Raw genomic sequence first — 25,615 nt, forward strand, 5'->3', positions numbered from 1 at the left:
TAATAATTGCAGTAGGCAAAGAAGGAAATAGCCCAAAATAGCTAGATTATTTTGCAAATGATTTACCACCACAATATTTGAGATTTTATCAAATTAGATCTGTAAGATTATATAATCATTATGTTAGGATTAGCCTTTGATTCCTAGCAACGAAGGCCTATTGATTGTAGGCCTATCAATTGTCTCTCTGTGATGATCTGATAAAGTAATTGAAAGGCTATTTATTATAGACACCTCATTAGGCCTTATCTCAGAATATTGTTGAATAATATGGGACTTTTAAAGTAAACCGGGCGCTTTGTTGTCCGAGAAACCTGCGGTGCTCTCCTTGGTCCTGAAACGAGGACCTGAGTCAGAGCGGGTCACATTAATGCTGATATGAGTGACAGCTAGCGTGCGCATATTTCCGGCCTTCGTTTTCGTTGCTGTCAGTCATCGATATGGTCAATATGTAGGTGGCCCCTAGACCTAGTCAAATATGGTGGTCTTATAGTATAAATAAGTAGGCCATTAGACATTTCCACGTGTGTCTAATCTTGAGGAGGAATTAGCATATAGGCTAAAATGAATGTTGTTTTTAATATGCCACCATGACTAGGCTACACAAAGTAACCAACATAATGCCTCCATGAGCAACATTAATAGTATGTCATTATTTTGTCTACACAGCTGATGTTACTTTTAGCCTATAAACACACCTAGTTGACTAGGCCCATAGAAGACATAGCTACCGGTAACTATTTTCAGTCTTTTATCATTCTTCTGAGCTTTTTCATAACAGCAGTGTTGGCGGAGGAATACCACTGCATCCGCAATTGCTGCGCCTACCGCAATGAAAAGGACTGAAAGGGGAAAATAAAATAAAAACGCACACGTTAGTGTCTAATCAGACAATAGAAGATAATTGAAAAATGTTTAAAAAAAAGAAATTTAGCCTTTTTATGAATAGCGTAAGCATACAATAACATAACTGTGTAAATGTGAGGAGGGACGGTTTGAGGTTTCTCTGTTTCGTCTGTTGTGAGACTAGGGGTGTAGCCTAGTGTGAGGCGCAGACGCAAGGGATGTGCCCTACTTTCCGACGCGAATGCATCATTGCTGTTCCACAGCGTTCCATGGTTAGGGCCATCTTTGGTCGTTCTTGCCGGTGACAGTGTGTGGACCATATTCCACTTACAAATTACAACTGATTATAAATAAATACTAACTTAAAAAGGTATCTAACCAACATACACTTGCTAAAAAGAAACGGGGACAAATTGCGTCCGTTCTTCCACTTGGTTTCCTTTCCTGCCAATTCCCTGAAATTTCACTAGGCAAAAGAGGGCGAGACAGGAGAGGCGGTGATACAACATGGATGAGGAATATGATGTGATCGTTTTGGGCACCGGACTCACGGTAAGTAGTCTAATCAATTGTATTTGTGATATAGCATACTCAACTTGACATTTATGAAGTTAGCCTATGTTTCCTTATTCATCCAATAATGCAATTGATAGGAGCATCTGCATCTCTGGCTGACTTTAGGAAAATGTGATGGTAAATAGCCTATCTGCCCCAAACCTAATAAGATATATTTGAATAATGGATACAAGTAGGCAACAATTTATTTGGATACATTTGTGTTGTCAATGCATTGTTCATTCGTTGTGCAGCATCTTTAGGCGTAGCCCCAGAGTGATGGTGTAGTGGCCTTCATTGAACAGCATTTGCGCAGGTCTGAGAATGGTTTTAAATAAATAGAACCTCTCCCTAGTACTGTATAATGTTTCGTAGACTCGCCTCAGTCATCAGACCCTGTTCCATATTCGAGGCACATGTGTACAGAGTTTACAATAAGACAACGCCAACATTTTACGAGTACGATGGATATACATAAAATGAACATTTTTTTTAGTGCAGACAGTTAATGATTTAGCCTGGATATGAACAATATCAACTACACTCATTTCATTTGGGGTGGCACATGCAAAGATAAAACAAATTGTAGTATTTATACTACAATTGTTCGTTTTTTATGAATAGTATTATTTGTATTATTCGTACAGTATTATTGTTATGGCTCAGACATCGGCTCGCGCTTGCGTACATCTTGTCCCTCCCTCTTACACCCCCCCTCCTCCTCCTCTCTCTATCTCTCCCTCCTGATACACACACACACTTGCTTTTTTAATACTGATTCATATTTTGCCTTTCATATCGTTTTAGGAATGCATCCTCTCTGGGATCATGTCTGTGAATGGAAAGAAAGTTCTGCACATGGACAGGAACCCCTACTATGGAGGTGAAAGCTCCTCCATCACCCCTCTGGAAGAGGTAAGGGCGTAGAACATTGTGGATCTAATGGTCATCATTTTGTGTCAATATCCACTCAAATATTCAATCATATTTAATATATTCCAAAGTTCCACCCAGCCCTCCATGGTTTAAGTCAGATATTTTATTATCCTGTATTTTCCTTTCACTGCTCCAGGTTAATGGTTTGGTATTTGTAAGAATATTTATTGATGTTTTCACTCGTGCATATATTTCCCTTCCACAGCTGTATAAGCGGTTTGAGCTGCCTGACAGCCCTCCAGAGTCTATGGGTCGTGGAAGAGACTGGAACGTGGACCTCATCCCCAAATTTCTTATGGCCAATGGTCAGTTGTGGGATTTGTTTTTTGTTTGCAAATGAGAGATACAATTAAACCTATTCGATGAATGAATATTCCTGTTACCAGTCGATACATACAGAACCAATCGGTACACCAATAGCCTCAATCATAAATCATGTTGCTCAGTTACTCAACTTATTCATGTATGCAGACCATCACCACATCATGAGTATAAGTAGGAAGCAGAATTTACCCAAGAAAAAATGTAAATCGAGATCATGATACCAAGAAAGCAAAATATGGCATGGCTGTTGATGAAACATGGAGATACCTTAAAGTTATTAAATGAAAACCATCCTTTTCGTCTGACAATCCAATAAAACAGGTCAGCTTGTGAAAATGCTGCTATACACAGAAGTGACACGATACCTGGACTTCAAAGTAGTGGAGGGTAGTTTTGTGTACAAGGGAGGAAAGATCTACAAGGTTCCTTCAACTGAGACTGAGGCTCTAGCTTCAAGTAAGTTTGAATATACAGTAAACTGTACTTTAGATTGTGTTGTGAGTTTGCTATATGTACCATCAAAGATTACATTTATTAATGGGTTCCTACTATATATACAGTATAGTGTCATATATGAGGCAGAGCTTTCACTTTTGTTTTTGTCACGTGTCCTCCAGATCTTATGGGTATGTTTGAGAAGAGAAGGTTCCGGAAATTCCTTGTGTTTGTGGCCAACTTTGACGAGAACGACCCTAAGACCTTCGAGGGTGTCGACCCCAAAGTCACCACCATGAGAGATGTGTACAAGAAGTTTGACCTGGGTCAGGATGTCATCGACTTCACTGGCCACGCCCTGGCCCTCTACAGGACAGACGAGTAAGAGCACTTAGATTGATTACCAATCGCTAATGAGATTTAACCTGGCCCGGGCCTATCAGGAAGTAAACTGAAATTCCAAATTAATGCTTTGAAAAGCATTGAATAAATTTTAATTTTCTCCAGCTACCTTGATGTGCCCTGTTTGGAGACCATCAATCGTATCAAGCTGTACAGTGAATCCCTGGCCCGATATGGGAAAAGCCCCTACCTGTACCCCCTCTATGGCCTGGGGGAGCTGCCTCAAGGATTTGCCAGGTCTGTGTGTTACATTTGTAATCCCTAAATCTCTATGTCCTTTCTTTAGTCAGACAAAGCTGTTCATATAGAATTCTGATCTTAAGTCACTCTGCATAAGGATAAAATAGTCTGCTAAAGCTAACTGACTAAATTGTAAATGTAAAATGTATTCAATAGTGTATTAGCATATTTGTAATAACGTATAATTCATAGTCTCTCTCTCTCATACATTGTTAGATTGAGTGCAATTTATGGAGGAACCTACATGCTCAACAAACCAGTGGAGGAGATAGTGATGGAGGATGGCCATGTCGTGGGAGTGAAGTCTGAGGGAGAGGTAAATTCACCATCTAATCAGTTCTATAAAATCACAATGTAATCTATCTAATCAGTTCTATAAAACCACAATCTAATCACTTCTATAAAATCACAATCTATCTATAAAAATCACGCTAAACTATCATTAAAATCACAATTTAATAGGTCTATAAGATCTAATATCTTTACTTTATAGTAAAGTAGTCAAGACTGCTGATAATGCACTGAAGAAAAGTGAACAATACCTGCACATATACAATTGGTAGAAGAGAGAAAGTACAGTATGTTAGATTGACATTGTTGTCTTCTATATTGTCCTTCCCTTGTCAGGTGGCTCGGTGCAAACAGCTGATCTGTGATCCGAGCTACATCCAGGACCGTGTGCGTAAGGCAGGTCAGGTGATCAGGGTCATCTGTATCCTCAGCCACCCGATCAAGGACACCAACGACGCCAACTCCTGTCAGATCATCATCCCCCAGAACCAGGTCAACCGCAAGTCAGGTGAGGGGTGGACCAAATACAGGTTTACTAAGATGGGATGTTTCTGACTTCCTGTTGTCAGATGTTCTCTCTACCAGTAAGTTTACCTCACATAAAGTACAATAGCAGTGTTGTTGGAGAGTGAAAAAGTCTGGAATAGTCCAGAAAAGTACAATTGTAAAATCTCAATCGAATACACAATTAGGTATCAGAAAAGCAAAGTGACTGCCACAGAACATATTTGTCAGGCATATTTTATACTTAAGCAATAAGGCACGAGGGGGTGTGGTATATGGCCAATATACCACGGCTAAGGGCTGTTCTTATGCACAGAGCAACGCCGAGTGCCTGGACACAGTCCTTAGCCGTGATATATTTGCCATATATCACAAACCAAAATCCCTAAACTGATCGAACTTGTGTTCTGTCCTCCAGACATCTACGTGTGTATGATCTCCTATGCCCACAATGTGGCGGCCCAGGGGAAGTACATTGCCATTGTCAGCACCACTGTGGAGACCAACGAGCCTGAGGCTGAGATAGAGCCTGCTCTGGAGCTGCTGGAACCCATTGACCAGAAGTGTGTCTCTCCCTCTTCTCTACTACCTCTTCCTCCCCTTTACTACTCTCTTCTCCCTCCTCTCTAGTCCCCCTTCCTCCTGTCTTCTCCCTCTTCCTTCTGTCTTCTCCTCCTCTCTCCTCCATTCCTCTTCTCCCTCCCACTTCTCTGATTGTCTTGGTCCTCTGTAGTTCAGTTGGTAGAGCATATGGTGCGTGCAACACCAGGAAAGTGGGTTCAATTCCCAGGACCACCCATACATAACATTTATGCATACGTGACTGTAAGTCGCTTTGGATAAAAGCGTCTGCTAAATGGCATGTATTATAATTTACATTTTAGTAATTTAGTAGATGCTATTATCCAGAGCGACTTACATATTATGTATTTATATATATATTATACTGTATATCTCGTGTTTCATCACTGTCCAAAACTCAGCTTGTACGATGTGTGCTATCACAAATTAATAAAATGAATAGCAGTAAGGAGGCTTTTGTAAGTCAATAACTGACCTCTTCCCTCTTTATCTGTAGGTTTGTGTCCCTCAGTGACCTCTATGAGCCCACAGACGACGGTACTGAGAGTCAGGTGAGTCAAACACATCTGGATATACCTCCTATATTGCTAAAACACCACCTTTCTGAGACATGTTTTAGGACAAGGCAGTTGAGTGAAAAAAAATTGGTGTGATTTTATGTCTCGTTCAGATATTTGCCTCATCGGCCTACGACGCCACCACTCACTTCGAGACCACCTGCAACGACATCAAGGACATCTACAAGCGTATGACCGGAAGCGACTTTGACTTTGAGAACATGAAACGCAAACAGAACGATGTGTTTGGGGAGGATGAGCAATGAGGAGGGAGGGGCATCAGGGAGAGGGCGGGGCAGAGAAGGGAGTGAAGAGGGGGTTAATGGAAGAAGGCAGAACATATGGATGAGGTGGTAGAGGGCAGGGTAAAGAGTACAAAGGGTAACGAGTTAGATCATTTACAGATTGTAGGGGCAGGGTACTGGGTAGGGTACCTTATATGGGAGATGGTGGGAGTGTTCAGGGGAGTTCTAGAAGGTTCTAGAGTAGACAGGGAGGTTCTGCCTTCCGGTTGTCCTCCTTTTTTCCCCCTCCTGAGGTCTCCGTACTCAAACATAATTAAAACACACACACACACACACACACACACAGCACATTGTTCCAAGACTCACATTCCCTATTTCTATCTCTCACTGAAAGGCAAGGTTGATATGGTCTCTCATTCCATTTTAAACTACGTCTAAACTATGATCATTAGAGGTAGACCGATTCATTGTAGTTGCAATTTCAAAAGCCTTTTCACTTTTCGACATGCATGAATAGACAGTAGTATTGCACATAGAACACGATGATGCGGCAGCGTTCTGAAGGCTGGGCCATTCTCACACTGATCATTCCCTCCTGTCAACCCTGCTTTCACCCTGTTCTCTTCCTACTATTTAACCTGTTACTTATTTACATAGACAACTGCTCTTTTTTCGGCAAATCTCTCGCTCGGTCAGATAAAATGTTTTAAAATGAAAAGTTATATCAATAGGCTGTTCTGTCAAACTGATAGTCCTCACTTTGCAGTGCTGCTGTGTTCTCTGTGCTAGTAGTTAAGCTAACCGGTGGCTAACTGTTCTGTTGTCCCTAAAACCACGTTTTATTTCTCTGTTTGTTGTGTGATGTCAAAGTTACGATTTGAATGGTTTCCGTTCTTTATTTTTTAAATGTTTAGAGTTTGTATTTCAACATTTGGTGCGCATTTTCACTTGCTGAAGTTATGAAGTTTACTGAATTTGAAATAGAAACATGGACTGTAATACTCTGAAGTGGACTTTGAGGTCAAACTGAAAAGGGAATGTGTTGTGTAGAAGAGTGAGAGAGGGCGGTTACAGTGAGGGTCTGTCTGGAGGCTAGGCATGTTGGTGAGGTTACATGAATACATTTTTCATGAAATGAGAAAGTCTAAACAGTGTCCTTGGGATGACCGAACTGATGTCACCTCATTGAAGTTGAAAATGGTTAAGGTAAGGGTCAAGGTTAGGGTTAGGTAAGGGTTATGGTTAAGGTTAGGTTTAGGGTAGGGACATCCCAAGGATAGCACTGAGTTGTACTCAAATAGGAAATCAGATCACTACATGTTGAGATACGATGAAACAAGGTGATAAAGAACGAATGTAGTTAGGGACTGTCGCAGATTTGAGATCAGGAAAGTATTGCTTTTGTGTAAAAGAAGGAAGACTGAACTCTCGGCTTGTAGTGAAAGGAAGCTCCAGATCATTGTTGTGGTCTAACTAACCCTTGTTGTGTATGTCACACAGAGACAAATTCCCTTTGGACTCCTGCTAGGCAACCTTACAGTAGCAAGTGGAGGGAAACGCGGACACTCCCAAAATGTAAAACACTTAACAGAATGCACCATTACAAAAGGTTCTGAGGCCTCGATATGAAGTGCCTCCCCAGAGTATGAACCAATTGCTTTTACTTGGTTTTAGCCTTAAATTTGGGGTCTTATCCAATATTTTTGGGTTCTCAAATAATTTCAGTATATTTTAAAACAATGTTATCTGCCGACCATTCCTCTGCTTATTGATGTCAGTTGGTTGACTTGATGCTGCAAATGTCTTGTGTCTTTCATGACTGCTAACTGTGAACATTGTATTTCCACTAACTACCACCACAGTCTAATATAACAGCGATAGAATCTCAAATTCTAGTCATTCTATTTCTATGTTCTAGTAAATCCTGGGGTTCTGTGGACTTGGCTGGGCCCTAATGTGAATCTCCTCCATTGTAGAAACCCTTAACCTCCATTCCGTCTGACCCTTTGAGGTTAGCTGTGTTCTCTTCATCTATATGTTTCCAGGCATGACATTGTTTTGAGATTTGGATCTGCAGCTTGGTTAGTTATTTACAGTACATATCAATTGTGGGCAGCAATGCTGAGATAGATGCCACAACATTTCCCTTCAAATTCGATTACAGTAACATGGATGTCGTTAGTGGGAATTATTGCCGATCCCTTCATGTAGTCCCTCATATCTCTAAACGCCTCAGTTTTTACGTATTTGGGGTGGCTCTGTGTGTCTTATTACAATGCTAATTTATTTGATTTCACTGACGTTATGGTGATGGAAGGTAATGCTGAATATGCTTCTCTGCTATTAGTTTGTTATATTATCATAACTGATCTCAAAGTGATGCATATGCCGACTTCATTGTTTTAGTTTTGTTGTATCATGTTTGACCTGATTTACTGGTTATTACAGTTTTACATGGGTTAAACATTAACAGGTCTTATAACAGGTTGTGATGAAGGACAGTGGGACGATAGCAACAGTCTGGTCCTCAATCATAGGGTTCAATTAAGCTTTCAACCCTTCAGTCCAGTCATCTTTTAGACTCATTTCTACAGTTTCAGACTGTGCACAGTTTTCACATTGTGTGAATTTCATACTGGAATTATGTTACCTTGGTGAATTGTGTTGAGTTTACTCTGCAAGCGTAGCTAGTTATATTTGGGCATTTTCCCCCTTCCTCGACACCAGACGCTGTCTTCTCTTTATTTATTTAAATGAAAGCCTAAAATGTGGTTTGATGTATTCATTTAAGAGTTTTGGCCTTTGACTAATATTATTGATGACATCCCTTGAAATTGCCGAAAACATAGGGCAGACGGAGAAGTAAACAACTTACAGTCCTTTGTTTGATCACTAGTATGTGAACAATGTCTTGTGTAACAAATAAAATGAATTAAACTATGAACAAAAGTATAGAAAAAAAATTAAAAGCACATGGCAAACATGAAAAGTCAAATCCATAGTGTCTGAGAGTCAATGTGTTTTAACAGAACTAAATCATTTGTGTAAAACTACCTACCGCAATAAGACCAAAACAAGTTCCATAGACAATTTATAATATTTAGTCATTTTAGGAATATACATACTGTATATACACAACCCTGACACTTAAAAAAATTCCACATTGCTCAAATCATCTAATATATTTGTTATAACATTGGAATTATAAAAGTACTTATGAAACATGATTTGCGTGAAGGAGAGATTGGAATGAGCTGTATGTGAAGATCAAGCAGCATTTGTCTGCCGAAGTATACAGAAAATTAAGATCTTACTGTTGCAGTGTTAACTGTAGAAGGAGAAGTCTGTCACTATTGTTGTTTCAGAAAGGAGTGGTGCAATGACATCATCCCATATCCTTTATTTATTAATGTCTGACACCTGTGTGAATTACCTCATCATACTTACTGGACTCTCCCTCGGTCTCTCACATTTTCTCTTTTGCATCTGTCTCTTGTTCTCTTTTCTCTGTCTCGTAATTGGCTCTCTTTTTCCTCTCATAATCATGAATATGCATTCATGCACACTGCCACCGGTGCTCTCAGAGAGTAATAACTCACTATGTGACATTGGTATTGAAGGCTAGCCAGCAGCACCCTGTGTCCCAGTGCTGTTTGTCCTTACAGAGTTTCCCATGGCCTGAGCTACCCAGCTTTGAGGTGAAGGGGATAGCTAGATGAGTGTCTCGGTTCCAATCTCCATACCAATTAATATAAAGTAATGCGTTAGGCATGTATAGTATTCTAACTAGTGTGCTAGGATGGGTTTTGGATTTGAAAAGAGCCAGTGAGTATTTACAGGTGATCCACCACATAGCTCTGGTAGGGATTTCCCAGCAGTCTCTCCACCTGCGCCTTGGGCACGACCCAACAACTTCCCAGGTGACCTTTCCTCACTGTGTCCTTCAGGGTCTTGTCCTGTAGGGTGACGGGCATGTGTATCACCCCCCACCTCAGCACCCCCTCTTTACTGGGCTGACGCAGTGTGTCACGAGGGTCCTTCATCAGCGTGACACGCATGTCAGCATGCTGGAACTGGCCTGTTGGGACAAGAGAACAATCACTAAATCATTACATATTTTTCTAAATCCCTTTATACAGCAGGGGCTTTAGGGTCAGGTGCAAAAAGACAAAGAAACCTGTTTAAAGTAATTGAAGGGTGATAAATGAATGTACCCAGTAGGCCTTTGGTTGAAAGAGAGAGGCCCTGTCCGTCAGTGATGTAGAATCCAAGGTGTGCCATCTGCAGGTAGCTGGGGTGTCTGTAGTGGTGGAAGAGAACCAGGAAACGAATGTCCTTCGTCAGCTCGATCCAACAGCTCTGATGGAAGTCATCTCTGCTTTCCATGGAAACCATCACACCCTGCCTTGTCACAGATCCCTCCTGATTGGTGTGTAGGGTGTCCCGCCCCTCCCCCTCCACCACCACAGCATCCAATGAGAGGGTGATCATTATGGCGCCCAGCACACCTGTCCCGCCCCTGGTGGAGATGGTTATCTGGTCAAAGTATGTACGGGAACGGTCTTCGACGTCTTGTTTGGACGGAGCCCACATCAAATGACCATCCACCATGATACCTTCAGTGAGAGGAAGGCAATGGTTAACACACACAGTGGGGCAAAAAAGTATTTAGTCAGCCACCAATTGTGCAAGTTCTCCCACTTAAAAAGGTGAGAGAGGCCTGTAATTTTCATCATAGGTACACTTCAACTATGACAGCCAAAATGAGAAAAAAAATCCAGAAAATCACATTGTAGGATTTTTTATGAATTTATTTGCAAATTATGGTGGAAAATAAGTATTTGGTCAATAGCAAAAGTTTCTCTATACTTTGTTATATACCCTTTGTTGGCAATGACAGAGGTCAAACATTTTCTGTAAGTCTTCACAAGGTTTTCACACACTGTTGCTGGTATTTTGGCACAATCCTCCATGCAGATCTCCTCTAGAGCAGTGATGTTTTGGGGCTGTTGCTGGGCAACACAGACTTTCAACTCCCTCCAAAGATTTTCTATGGGGTTGAGATCTGGAGACTGGCTAGGCCACTCCAGGACCTTGAAATGCTTCTTACGAAGCCACTCCTTCATTGCCCGGGCGGTTTGTTTGGGATCATTGTCATGCTGAAAGACCCAGCCACGTTTCATCTTCAATGCCCTTGCTGATGGAAGGAGGATTTCACTCAAAATCTCACAATACATGGCCCCATTCATTCTTTCCTTTACACGGATCAGTCGTCCTGGTCCCTTTGCAGAAAAACAGCCCCAAAGCATGATGTTTCCACCCCCATGCTTTACAGTAGGTATGGTGTTCTTTGGATGCAACTCAGCATTCTTTGTCCTCCAAACACGACGAGTTGAGTTTTTTCCAAAAAATTCTATTTTGGTTTCATCTGACCATATGACATTCTCCCAATCTTCTTCTGGATCATCCAAATGCTCTCTAGCAAACTTCAGACAGGCCTGGACATGTACTAGCTTAAGCAGCGGAACACGTCTGGCACTGCAGGATTTGTGTCCCTGGCGGCGTAGTGTGTTACTGATGGTAGGCGTTTGTTACTTTGGTCCCAGCTCTCTGCAGGTCATTCACTAGGTCCCCCCGTGTGGTTCTGGGATTTTTGCTCATCGTTCTTGTGATAATTTTGACCCCACGGGGTGAGATCTTGCGTGGAGCCCCAGATTGAGGGAGATTATCAGTGGTCTTGTATGTCTTCCATTTCCTAATAATTGCTCCCACAGTTGATTTCTTCAAACCAAGCTGCTTAACTATTGCAGATTCAGTCTTCCCAGCCTGGTGCAGGTCTACAATTTTGTTTCTGGTGTCCTTTGACAGCTCTTTGGTCTTGGCCATAGTGAAGTTTGGAGTGTGACTGTTCGAGGTTGTGGACAGGTGTCTTTTATACTGATAACAAGTTCAAACAGGTGCCATTAATACAGGTAACGAGTGGAGAACAGAGGAGCCTCTTAAAGAAGAAGTTACAGGTCTGTGAGAGCCAGATATCTTGCTTGTTTGTAGGTGACCAAATACTTATTTTCCACCATCATTTGCAAATAAAATTATACAATGTGACTTTCTGGAATTTTTTTCTCATTTTGTCTGTCATAGTTGAAGTGTTCCTATGATGAAAATTACAGGCCTCATCTTTTTAAGTGGGAGAACTTGCACAATTGGTGGCTGAGTAAATATTTTTTGCCCCACTGTATATATATATATATATATATAGACAGTGGGGAGAACAAGTATTTGATACAGTGCCGATTTTGCAGGTTTTCCCTACTAACAAAGCATGTAGAGGTCTGTCATTTTTATCATAGGTACACTTCAACTGTGAGAGATGGAATCTAAAACAAAAATCCAGAAAAATCACATTATGATTTTTAAGTAATTCATTTGCATTTTATTGCATGCCATAAGTATTTGATCACCTACCAACCAGTATGAATTCTGGCTCTCACAGACCTGTTAGTTTTTCTTTAAGAATCCCTCCTGTTCTCCACTCATTACCTGTATAAAATATACCTGTCCACACACTCAATCAAACAGACTTCAACCTCTCCACAATGGCCAAGACCAGAGAGCTGTGTAAGGACATCAGGGTAAAATTGTAGACCTGCACAAGGCTGGGATGGGCTACAGGACAATAGGCAAGCAGCTTGGTGAGAAGGCAACAACTGTTGGTGCAATTATTTGAAAATGGAAGTAGTTCAAGATGACGGTCAATCACCCTCGGTCTGGGGCTCCATGCAAGATCTCACCTCGTGGGGCATCAATGATCATGAGAAAGGTGAGGGATCAGCCCAGAACTACACGGCAGGACCTGGTCAATGACCTGAAGAGATCTGGGACCACAGTCTCAAAGAAAACCATTAGTAACACACTACGCCATCATGGATTAAAATCCTGCAGCGCCCGCAAGGTCCCCCTGCTCAAGCTAGCGCATGTCCAGGCCCGTCTGAAGTTTGCCAATGACCATCTGGATGATCCAGAGGAGGAATGGGAGAAGGTCATGTGGTATGATGAGACAAAAATAGAGCTTTTTGGTCTAAACTCAACTCGCCGTGTTTGGAGGAAGAAGAAAGATGAGTACGACCCCAAGAACACCATCCCAACCATGAAGCATGGAGGTGGAAACATCATTCTTTCGGGATGCTTTTCTGCAAAGGGGACAGGACGACTGCACCGTATTGAGGGGAGGATGGATGGGGCCATGTCTCGCGAGATCTTGGCCAACAACCTCCTTCCCTTGAAGATAGATCGTGGCTGGGTCTTCCAGCATGACAACGACCCGAAACACACAGCCAGGGCAACTAAGGAGTGGCTCCGTAAGAAGCATCTCAAGGTCCTGGAGTGGCCTAGCCAGTCTCCAGACCTGAACCCAATAGAAAATCTTTGGAGGGAGCTGACAGTCCGTATTGCCCAGCGACAGCCCCGAAACCTGGAGGATCTGGAGAAGGTCTGTATGGAGGAGTGGGCCAAAATCCCTGCTGCAGTGTGTGCAAACCTGGTCAAGAAGGAAATGTATGATCTCTGGAATTGCAAACAAAGGTTTCTGTACCAAATATTAAGTTCTGCTTTTCTGATGTATCAAATACTTATGTCATGCAATAAAATGCTAATTAATTACTTAAAAATCATACAATGTGATTTTCTGAATTGTTGTTTTAGATTCCGTCTCTCACAGTTGAAGTGTACCTATGATAAAAAGTACAGACCTCTACATGCTTTGTAAGTAGGAAAACCTGCAAAATCGGCAGTGTATCGAATACTTGTTCTCCCCACTGTGTGTGTATATATATATATATATATATATATATGCATTAACAGGATTAATGTGTTCGTATTAATGAGTTCCTATTCAATTCTGTTCCTATACAATGTCAGTGTGCTTCTCAAATTATACGGCACATTGCTGAAATGAAATTGCATGCCAGTAATATAATATGAGAGTTCTGGACTTGTCTTGGTAGTCTGTGCTGACTAACCTCTCTCGGAGTCTTCCAGCAGTCTCAGTACATCGTTGGCCCTGCCGTCCACCGTGAAACACAGATTCTGTTTCAGTTTAGGGAGCTGGACCACAAAGTGAGGGTCTCCATCAACTTCAGAATAAAACATGTTGGACATTAAGAAAAACAGGTGAGAAACATTAACTTTAAGTCATATGTTATGTCGTGTAGGCCCCTTACCAGAAGAGGAGAAGACTCTGACAGAGCTCAGTCTGGAGGGGGGGGGCGGCACTGGAAGGACAACAGTGGCAATCTCATCTATCTGAAGCACTGAAACCAATGACAGGTCAGAGCCTGGGTCTGAAGTACATTAATCTTATGCTAGACTACATAGAAATACTTACAAGGATTTGATGCTGATTCATCCCCTGTAAACATACAAATTCCAAAAAAAGATGTTAAACATCTGGTATCAACTTAGAAACAAGGTATCCACATGGCTAACACAACTAAACAGTTATATACACACACACATTTATGTATATACATCTAGAAACTATGACTTACAGGAGTCATAGTCAAGGTCATTGTCGTAGGTTGCATCATAATCTGAAAGATGAAATCAGACGGACATCATTAGACACCAGACAGTTAAAACATACCCTCTCCCTGAGCTGGTCTGGGGGCTGTCATCAGAATCTCTATAGGGGAAACAGATTTTAATATACAACATTTATGTTGTTACAGTGAATCTATTTTTCATGGCAGGGAAGTAAGAGAGAACTCACCTTTAACCACCTCCATATCTAAAGGAAGACCCGGGAGGAAAAAAAGATTACAGTTTAAAGCACCACTTCATCACTTAATACATTTTGTGCAATAGAATGATTAAATCTACTGGCACACTCTTACATAAAAATGTTTCCAAAAGGATTCCAGCAGTCCCCAAAGGAGAACCCTTTTTGGTTCCAGGTAGAACCCTCTGTGCAAAAGGTCTTACATGAAACTCATAGGGGTTCTACCTAGAACCAAAAAGGGTTCTTCAAAGGGGTCTCCTATGGGTACAGCCGAATAACCCTTTTAGGTTCTAGATAGAGAAAAAGGTGCTAAGTGTCTGCTTGATTCACCTTTTCTCTGGAGCTGAATGGAAGTAGAGACATCTGGTGGAGAGAAGTGGAACATGTCACAACTAAGGGCAGATTGATAGTACAGTGCCCGTGGTGCATTCGATTGTACATTTACATTTGAGTCATTTAGCAGACGCTCTTTTCCAGAGCGACATACAGTTAGAGTCCAGAAGATCTTTGAGAGAAAGTTGATCAGAGACACAAGTGGACAGAAAAGGGATACAGGTCTATAGTTTAACATCAGAGGAGTCGAGTGTTGGTTTCTTGAGGAGGGGAGCAGCTCAAGACATTTTGAAGTCAGAGGGGACGCAGACAGTGGTCAAGGATGAGTTGATGAGGGAAGTGACGAATAGGAGCTCTCCAGAGATGTTCTGGAGAAGGCGATGGGGTTGAGCAGGCAGGTTGTCGGGTGGCCAGACCTCACTCGTTGCAGGATAAAACTTTTTTTTTTTTAAACCAGGAAAAGCCCATTGAGACCCAGTCTCTTTTTCAAAGGAGACCTGGCCAAGAAGGCAGCAACAATCAATACATCATTAAAACATACAACATTTTTTAAACGAATTCAGTGGCACTAACATATCTAGATGAAGCATGGATTGTAGACTATTCCATGCCTCTGGTGCACAAGAAGAAAAGGCAGTCTTGCCTAATACTGTGAATGTCCTGGGGACTTTAAGTAGCAACCACCTAGCAGACCGGGTATGGTAACTGCTGGTGGTGAAGGAGGCCAGACTACAGAGGTAAAGAGGGAGTTTACCCAAAAGGGCTTTGTAGATGAACACGTACAAATGTATCTTTCTGCACATATAAAGTGAGGTCCAACCTACCATCTGGTGCAATGGTGGGTGAGTGTCTTGGCATTTGTAATAAAATGCAAGGATGCATGATAACCAGAGTCCAGTCTCTGTCAGACAGAGGAGGCTGCATGCATATACAGCAAGTCACCATAATCAATTAAAGAGAAAAATGGCCCGAACAAGCTTCTTTCTAGCTAAAAGAGGGAAGCAAGCCTTAAGAAAATAAAAACCCAGTTTCAATTTAAGCTTTGTCACAAGATTATCTACATGAACTTTAAAGGACAACTTGTCATCCAACCAAATACCTAGGTATTATATATGAATATATGACTGTATCTGCGTGAGGACTTGGTGGAGCCAGCACTATTGTCAATAAAACAGTCTTTTGACACAGAATTATTTTTGCCATTCAATAGTTTGAGATTTTGGAAGTATGTCATCAAGTGTAGGTCCAGTTGCGTTTGAGAGTGGTACAAATGCAATTGCAGAGAGAGACCAAGTTCCTGGTGGTATTGACATTATGGTCTCGGAGCGTTTGCAAATTGTAGGGCATAAGGCAAAGATAATTCACTCAACCATTGATCATTCAGCCCATTTAATCCATGATGGCATTGAGTAAAGAGCAAGCACATTAACAGATAGATAATGTCAGTTTTTAGAGGTATTTCAGCACAAGTGTGCAATGACCAGTAGACGTTGTCTACAGTCGTGGCCAAAAGTTTTGAGAATGACACATATATTGATTTCCAAAGTTTGCTGCTTCAGTTTCTTTAGATATTGTTGTCAGATGTTACTATGGAATACTGAAGTATAATTACAAGCATTTCATAAGTGTCAAAGGCTTTTATTGACAATTACATGAAGTTGATGCAAAGAGTCAATATTTGCAGTGCTGACCCTTCTTTTTCAAGACCTCTGCAATCTGCCCTGGCATGCTGTCATTTAACTTTTGGGCCACATTCTGACTGAAGGCAGCCCATTCTTGCATAATCAATGCTTGGAGTTTGTCAGAATTTGTGGGGTTTTGTTTGTCTATCCGCCTCTTGAGGATTGAACACAAGTTCTCAATGGGATTAAGGTCTGGGGAGTTTCCTGGCCATGGACCCAAAATATCTATGTTTTGTTCCCCGAGCCACTTAGTTATCACCTTTTCCTTATGGCAAGGTGCTCCATCATGCTGGAAAAGGCATTGTTCGTCACCAAACTGTTCCTGGATGGTTGAGAGAAGTTGATCTCGGAGGATGTGTTGGTACCGTTCTTTATTCATGGCCGTGTTCTTAAGCAAAATTGTGAGTGAGGCCACTCCCTTGGCTGAGAAGCAACCCCACACATGAATGGTCTCAGGATGCTTTACTGTTGGCATGACACAGGACTGATGGTAGCGCTCACCTTGTCTTCCCCGGACAAGCTTTTTTCCGGATGCCCCAAATAATCAGAAAGGGGATATATCAGAGAAAATGACTTTACCCCAGTCCTCAGCAGTCCAATCCCTGTACCTTTTACAGAATATCAGTCTGTCCCTGATGTTTTTCCTGGACAGAAGTGGCTTCTTTGCTGCCCTTCTTGACACCAGCTCTCCTTGAAGTTCTTGATGATCCGATAAATGGTTGATTTAGGTGCAATCTTACTGGCAGTAATATCCTTGCCTGTGAAGCCCTTTTTGTGCAAAGAAATGATGGCGGCACGTGTTTCCTTGCAGGTAACCATGGTTGACAGAGGAAGAACAATGATTCCAAGCACCACCCTCCTTTTGAAGCTTCCAGTCTGTTATTCAAACTCAATCAGCATGACAGAGTGATCTCCAGCCTTGTTCTCGTCAACACTCACACCTGTGTTAACGAGAGAATCACTGACATGATGTCAGCTGATCATTTTGTGGCAGGGCTGAAATGCAGTGGAAATGTTTTTGGGGGATTCAGTTCATTTGCATGGCAAAGAGGGACTTTGCAATTAATTGCAATTCATCTGATCACTCTTCATACCATGCTGGAGTATATGCAAATTGCCATCATACAAACTGAAGCAGCAGACTTTGTAAAAATTCATATTTGTATCATTCTCAAAACTTTTGGCCACGACTGTAGAATGTAGATTTTCCCACCGCCCAAGGTGCATCAGGTTTTCCAATCTGACCGCTACTCCGCTCCTAGCCTTCAGTGCGCACCTGCACTCGCGTAGCAGGCCTTGCACGCAGACAGACGCTCCTGACTCGGTGAGTTCCAACTCCAGAAAGGTGTAGAAAAAAATAAAGGCCTTCTCAATCCAAAATCTTTGTACAAGTATATTTTGTAAAATAGAGACAGATCTAAAATAGAATTGTTATATACAGCATCCACCTTCACATCAAAAGAATTTGCTTCTGTAAACAGGATCAGGGTCATTAAAACATAACTCTTAAAACTTTGATCTCAAGGATCACACATACAAACTGATTGGCTACCATCTTTGATTTTCTCAATGGCGCTTTCTCCCCTCTGTCATCTGGAGAGAGAGGGGAGCAAGAGGTCAAGGCGTAAGGTAGTTCTGTGTGAGTGAGACCAGTGGACTCAATAGGCTGATTGAATAAGTAGCGGATGTAGTCCACCTTTTTTGTCCACAAATAGGGAGGAGGGAGACTCACAATGACTCACCCAGCCATGGAGCAGGAGAGGAGGGCCGAGCCGGCCGGGAGGAAAGTGGACAGTGTGAGTCGTAGTATGCGGAAAGGGAAAAGAGGCGGAATCAGGAGACAGAAGGGAGAAGGATTTAGCAGAATGGAGAGATGATAGAATAGAAGAGGAGAGAGTAGTGAGAGAAAGAGAGAAAGATGAGGTCAAGCGTATTGCCTGCCTTGTGAGCTGGAGGGGATTGTGAAAGGGTGGGGTCAAGAGGCAAGGAGGGGAAAGGGAGATTTGGAAAGAAATTAATTGAAGGCAGATGTCGGGAGGTGGAAGTCACCAAGTACAAAGAGCAGTGAGCTATCGTCAGGAAATTAGCTTATCAAGGTGTCAAGCTCATTGAGGAACTCTAAGGGCACCTGGTGGGCGATAGATGACAAGTGACAGTGACAACATGGAATTCAAATGAGAAGATGGACAGGTGAGAGATGGAGAACAGAGAAAATTTCCACGACCAGATGCTCTCAGACTATGAGAGAAAACATAGTCAGGTGAAAAAAAGAGCAGCTGGAGTAGCAGTGCTCTCTGTAGTGATCCATGTCTCCGTCAGGGCCAAAAAAGTCAAGGGTCTGAAGGGCAGTATAGGCTGAGATGAACTCAACATTCTTGACCTCAGATCAGCAGTTCCAAACACTGCCAGAGACCCAGAATTCCACATGGGTTGTGCACACAGGGTACACTAAATTAGACGGGTTGCAGCCAAGGGGTGGGGGACATCTGTAAAGCCTACAGGGAGTGGTGCGAACAGGTATTGAAAACACACACACATATTTGACAAACCTACAACAGAGCAAAATTAGATAATCTGTAAATAACTACGTAGGTAAGATACTCAAGTGTGAGAGGGATGTAGCGCCTCTCTCTCTTTCCTTCCTCCAACAACTCCACAGAACTATTAGGAAAAAACACCTTTGTTTCCTTGACAAAAGCGCCACTGACACACCTGCCGCGTAGAGCTGCTGGTGTGAAACCAGGGGAGACTGAAGAAGTAACAATAATTGCTAATTGCTTAGAAGAGGTGGAGAACACAACACCCTGTACTAATTGCTGATTGCCTAGGAGAGGTGAAACCACTCCCCCCCAATACAGCCACTGATTACAAAACAAGTCACAAACTGCCCTGCCCCTTGATCCTGGTTGATGTGTGAAAACTATCAGAAAATTATAAGCAGTCAGCAGTTCACACCAAGTATGCTACTGTGAAAACAGGCAGCACTTAAAGTAGATGGCCATAGCTAGCAAAAATACAGTATTAGACCACAACAGATAAAGACAAAACAAATGATACTTATCACTCCTGGCGATATCAGGAATCCTCTAGCTATTGTACTAGTACTTCTCTGATAGACAGGTACAAAATATGGACTGTAAGTTCAATACCTGATACAAAGAAATGTATATAATATGCAATACTGGTATTCAGTAAAAATTTATCCTCGCCTATACTTTGCATACTGCTTTTTGGAGTTCCAAGTGAAATAGACAGTAGAAAGTGGACTTACCTCTCATACACAGATGCACATAATTGATATTGTAGCATCTGTCAACAGACTGGGATGCGACGACTAATAAAGAACATTGTTCCAGTGAGCTGTTTTTTTGTCACTGATCATTTGGACAAATCACGATTTTGCAGGTGCTCGCATCTTTACAATTTCGGAAGGGAAGGGACATTTGACCCATAGACTTGCACGGAACTTTGAGAGAGAAGGGGGAGGGGCTACCATTCTAGTTTATTTTCTAAGATCTGGCACAATTACGCAAGATTTTAGTTCTAGGTTTCCGAGATAAGTGGAAGACCTACCCAATAGTCCTGCAGCCTCCCACAGTTTCGGTCCGTCTGTAACGCCTGGCATGGGGGAAAATGTGGCAGAGACAAAGGTGGCAATCTGGTCCACATCTGGGTCTGTGTCTGTGTTACTGCCCTGTGGAGCTGGAGTAGGGGGGACATACTTAAGACTGTACAGGTGTGTGGTGACCTGAGGTTGGTTGGCATCAGCGGCAGACATGGTGGCGTTTTCTAAGGAAGATGAGAGGGATGAGAGGGATATTCTAACTGGTGGGAGGGCTGTTCTAACAGAGATGGGCAGGGGCGTAGTGGGTTTCCCAGGCTGTGGAGCAGTGGTTGGGTCGGCTCTGACTGAGGTGGTGGTGGTAGTAGAGGTAGTGGTTTTCACAGTTGTAGGGACTGTAGTCTTTACTGTTTTGCGTTGGGTGGTAGTGGTGGCGGTTGTAAGGATGGTATTCACTGTGGTGCGTGCAGGGGTTGTGGTGGTTTTCCCAGGTGCAGGAGCGGTGGCTGTTTTGAGCAAGTTGGGCAGGGGGTACTGACTATTCTGGCAGGAGGGGCAGGAGCAGTTTTAGGAGAGCTGGGAGGAGGGGTAGGGATTTTCCCTGAGAGAGGGACAGGGACGGTTTTGACAGCACTGGGGCTGGGGGTGGTAGTTGTAGGGGTTTTCTTGGGGGATGGTGGAGCCACTGTTTTCACTGGGTTGGGTTTTGTTGATGGGGTGGATCCCTTTCTGGGTTGAGGTGGTTGGAGAGGTGGAGGCTTTCTGACAAGAGGGTCTGCTTTAGCTTTGATCATCCTGGGCTTTTTCACAGGGATTGAGGAGGCTATGTTGGTGGCAGGTGTGTGGGCTACTGTGGTTGTTGTAGTACCTGTGGTGGTGGTGGGTCGAACCGTTGTAGTTGACGCTGAGGTAGGAATTTCATCGGCATCAGGCTTAACTACAACGAGGGAAGTAACAGGAGTGACAAAGTTGTACTTGAGGGAGAGGTTGGTGGCCTTCTCTCCCAGCAGTTTCTGTATGTTAGGGTCAGTGGTGTTCAGTTTGGCCAGCAGCAGCTCTTTGATAGTGAAGTAAGCCCAGAGACGCCGTACAAAGCTGGGGATCCCATCCATGCCCCCAGGGCAGCCCATAGAGAGCACTGTCCTATTCCCCTCTCCATTAGACACCAACACCTCATTCTCCACCTTCACCTTCTGCTTGGAGCCACTGGCCGTCAGAGACACCTGAGATGAAAATACAAAAATAGAGAAGAGAAGATACATCTTTATTGGCCATTACAATATGAATAATTCAAGTGGACATTTCCTTTCATCTTATGGTATAAACATTTGACAAACACAGATCAAGCAACATGATCTAAATGACACAAACCTTCAGGTCCCTGACCCCTGGCTTGACCTTCCCAGTGACCACCAGCTCGGAGCCCTGGAAGTAGTTAGGGAAGAGGGAGCGTGTGACGTCAAAGGCCTGGTCGTCCATGTAGGTCAGCTGGATGTCTGACAGTAGCGGGCTGGCCACCTCATCGTAGAATCCCTTCAGCTGAAGTGCGGCATCCGCATCCTCGTACACCATCCTCGCCACGCCGCGGTTGTCCAGTGCCAGGCGCCGTAGCAAAGGGAAGTCGGCGTCGTCCCCGAAAGCCAGGCCAAACAGAGAGGTGGCCCCCAGGGCGCTCTTAGCATTGCTCAGGATGAAGTCACCGGATGTCACGCCGATGGTAGCCTCACCGTCCGTCAGGAAGATGACCAGAGGGACCCGGCGGGTACCACCGGAGGAGGAGGGAGGGTTGACCAGCTGGGCGGCTGAGAGGAGGGCTGCATTGATGTTGGTCCCTGGAGGATAGAGGGACAAATGGGAAGGAGGCGTGGAGCAGAGAGTGAGGGGTGGCGGTGGAAGGAATGGAGGATGCAGAAGAGGAGGTAGAAGAGGAGGAAAAAGAGGAGTCAAAAGATGGAATGGAATGAAGAAGAGAGAAATACCAACAAGTGTTTTCATGGTCTTGTCAAGTTGCTGCAGATATATTGCAATTCAAGTACACCAGACTCAATCCCACTCACATCCTTCAGCGATGATCCTCTTGACAAAGTCCTTAGCGTCTCGTATGTTACTCCGCGTGGCCCTCACTGTGCGACCCTTCCTCCATGTGTGGACCTTGTCTGAGAAAGTGATGATGTTGAAGTGGTCCTCCTCACGCAGGTCCCCCAGGATAGTGGACATCGCCTGCTTTGTCTGGTCCACACAAATGCAGAGAGAAGAGAAAGGATCATTTATTGATCTATATAATGTAGAGTCAATGTTGTCATTCTTGTCTAAATGAATGGGGTGCAGCTGGGTGCAATGTGAAAGAGGTACAGGTGTAGGATCTTAATTTGATCACTCTTTGCAGCTGGGAATTTTGCAGGAAATGCAGATGAGCTTTGTGATTTACACAAATTCACTGAAAACCCACACTAACACACGGTTACTGTATATTAACAATATTGCACTTTTCATGTAGCATACTTTTGTCAAGCTAATAGCCTAACCACCGATCAAGCAACATTATGGACTAAACGTTCAAATCCTGTTGCTGCATTATTTTGCTGTGACAATATAGGTCAAATAAATAAATACATCTGTAATACTTCTACTGTACCTGTTTGATCTTGGTGCCAATCATGGAGCCACTGACATCAATGACAAAGATGACATCCTTGGGGACAACAGGAAGCCCCCGAGGTGCAAAGTAGTGGACAAAGTATCCATCAAACACCTGAGAGAGGCCAAAAGAAGAGAATAATAACTCACTTGATGAGATTATTGTCTCACTAGATACTGTCATTTGTACGGTATTTGTTGTGAAGGACTTTGGTCCTAGACAGTGTGTAATACTTGTGCAAGCGTGCATACATGGGTGTGTGTGTGTGATGACCTGTATGTCCCCAATGAGGTCACTGAGTTCTACATCGTACTGGATGATGTAGTCAGCGTTCAGTCCCTTAGAAGAGGCACTGCTCTGCTGCTGCAGGCTGGGGCTGTAGTGCACACCAGCACAACGAGGGTTCTGCTGGACCTGGGTGGAGGCTGGAGCCTCAGACTCACCTGGATGGAAGAGAAGGGAGGCCACAGAACACCCAGTCGTGTTCACAGACAGTCATTGTGCGTGTTTGAGATATACTACAGTATGTTGAAGTCGAACTGCACACAATCACACAAACACAAATCACCCTACTATACAATAACTACTCATTATTATTTTTTAAGTTTAATTGTTGTTTTACAGGGTCAGCCATAGTAGTACAGCAGCCTTGGAGCAATTTAGAGTTAAGTGCCTTGCTCAATATTTTTCACCTTGTCGACTCAGCTATTCCAACCAGCAACATTTCGGTTACCGTCTCAATGCTCGTCCCAATGCTCTAACCACTGGGCAACCTGCCATTAGTGATTTTGCGCCCTGACTTGCTCAAACTGATGCCCTAAACATGCTGATTGTATTACAACTAGTACTACTACTTTGACAATGAACATTGATGGTTGTCTTTTCCTATGTTACCTGTGACAGTGTTGGAGAGCAGTCGACTGGTCTTCAGCGGGAGGACCTTGATGAAGCTGAGTCCTGTCCTTTCTGCAATACTGACGTCCAGGGTGAGGTTAGTGACCAGTCCTCCAGGCCTCAGACCCAGGGTCAGTTCATAGCGACCCAACCTGCGGGGCAGCAGCTCCTCGTAGGACAGAGAGAAGGACATCCGGGTCCCCGAGGGAACACTCACCGCCACGCGGAACTTCTCGATCTCCCTCTCTCTGAGACCACAGCAGAGGATAAACAACAGAGAGAGACAGTATTGGAGTGATGGTGTCAGTGGTCTATGGTGAACCTGAAAGAATGGCTGAGAGAGCATTGATGGAATGGAGTAGGATCCAGACTGAAGTGATAGAAAGATGTGAGTGGATGTAGTGGGTGGGTGATGGATGTCTGATTTGTACTGCAGAAAATCTAGAGAAAAATGGAAGTAGTTTCTTACTCTTTCACACAAAACATAGAAATCTGAATAAAAAGCATATCAAAGAGTGAACGTGGTATCAAATACTTTTTCAGACTGACTTGGTGGCAACAAGTCCAGCTGTTTTTCCTTGTTTCTTGGCTGCGTCATACATCTTCCTGGCGACACTCCTCTCCTTCACCTGGGCGATGTACACTTTGTCATTGGAGGTGCTGTGGAATAAGAGGACAGAAATAAAGTAAAATAGCTCTCTGGGTAACTCACAATGGTCAGACTATGTGAACAAACATGCTTTGGTCTCATAGATTGAAAACGTCAACGTTTATTGACAGTAAATAGACTTTCCTTTACCATAAATGTACTTTCCTTTATGGTAACTATTTGTATTATCAGTCACGTGTTACAAAACAATAATATACTGTACTTCACAGCATTCGAGTTGGACTAAGATGGAGGACATCTTAGACATCTTTGTCCCAAAGCAAGCACCAGCTAGCATTGAGCTAGCCTCGAGCTAGGCCCATATACCAGCTAATTCTAGGGCTACAATACCTCCTTCGCCAATTGGCCTGGACCCTTTATTGTCGTCACGGAGCCTTGCCGATCCATCACGACTAGACTGCTGGCATGATCGCCCGATGTGGTCTCAACAGGCTATTCTGTTACGATGTCGCCGAAGAACCATCTACTAGCCCCGACCCGCAAGCTTTTCTGAACGCTGTATCCCCTGCTCACCTAGCGTAGTAGTGATTACCAAACGGCACCCTGACTCACCTACTCACCTATTGCTGCTCTTTTGACCCTATGATCACTTGGCTACACTGATGATGCCCCCTGGACTGTTTCAATAACACGGTACCTCATTTTGTTTACCTGTCAGCCCCAGTCTCGAACTCAGGTCCTGAATGTAACTGACTGACCCGCTTTTCCCATTCATCGCCATTTACCCGTTGTTGTCTTAGCTCGCCTGATCAACACCTGTGAATGCGTTATGCCTCTCTCTAATGTCAATATGCCTTGTCTACTGCTGTCTTGGCTAGATCTTATTGTTTTATGTCACTGTAGAGCCCTTAGTCCCGCTCAACATGCCTTAGATAGCTCTTTTGTCCCACCCCAAACACATGCGGAGACCTCACCTGGCTTAACTGGTGCCTCCAGAGACGAAACCGCTCTCATTGTCACTCAACGCCTAGGTTTACCTCCACTGTACTCACATCCTACCATAGTCTGTACATTATGCCCTGAATCTATTCTACCACGCATAGAAATCTGCTCCTTTTATTCTCTGTTCCCAACCCACTAGACGACCCGTTCTTATAGCCTTTAGCCGTACCCTTATCCTACTCCTCCTCTGTTCCTCTGGTG

The 25,615-nt window shown here is 43.3% G+C and overlaps 2 protein-coding genes across 2 annotated transcripts in view; one reads left to right on the forward strand and one right to left on the reverse strand.

Annotated features, from left to right (window-relative positions):
• The first annotated feature begins 1,080 nt into the window (after positions 1–1,080).
• Positions 1,081–8,912, forward strand: LOC115132459 (rab GDP dissociation inhibitor alpha-like). The gene is made up of 11 exons (XM_029665135.2): positions 1,081–1,398; positions 2,209–2,316; positions 2,543–2,642; positions 2,983–3,117; positions 3,279–3,477; positions 3,604–3,735; positions 3,955–4,054; positions 4,366–4,537; positions 4,952–5,096; positions 5,612–5,666; positions 5,786–8,912. Exons 1-11 carry the CDS (start codon positions 1,354–1,356, stop codon positions 5,936–5,938), a joined length of 1,344 nt encoding a protein of 447 aa, XP_029520995.1. The 5' UTR covers positions 1,081–1,353; the 3' UTR covers positions 5,939–8,912.
• The window catches only part of LOC115132457 (inter-alpha-trypsin inhibitor heavy chain H6-like), a 31,750-nt gene continuing 14,116 nt past the window's right edge, over positions 7,982–25,615 (reverse strand). Inside the window, 16 exon segments of the mRNA XM_029665129.2 lie at positions 7,982–9,995; positions 10,132–10,533; positions 13,936–14,049; positions 14,137–14,187; positions 14,301–14,324; positions 14,464–14,505; positions 14,685–14,702; positions 15,024–15,056; positions 20,282–20,797; positions 20,800–21,493; positions 21,642–22,102; positions 22,328–22,499; positions 22,906–23,022; positions 23,182–23,351; positions 23,803–24,050; positions 24,352–24,462. Coding sequence (XP_029520989.2) covers positions 9,751–9,995; positions 10,132–10,533; positions 13,936–14,049; positions 14,137–14,187; positions 14,301–14,324; positions 14,464–14,505; positions 14,685–14,702; positions 15,024–15,056; positions 20,282–20,797; positions 20,800–21,493; positions 21,642–22,102; positions 22,328–22,499; positions 22,906–23,022; positions 23,182–23,351; positions 23,803–24,050; positions 24,352–24,462 — 3,418 coding nt within the window. The 3' untranslated portion in view covers positions 7,982–9,750.

Source organism: Oncorhynchus nerka, linkage group LG7 (assembly GCF_034236695.1).
Source record: "Oncorhynchus nerka isolate Pitt River linkage group LG7, Oner_Uvic_2.0, whole genome shotgun sequence".
NCBI lineage: Eukaryota > Metazoa > Chordata > Actinopteri > Salmoniformes > Salmonidae > Oncorhynchus > Oncorhynchus nerka.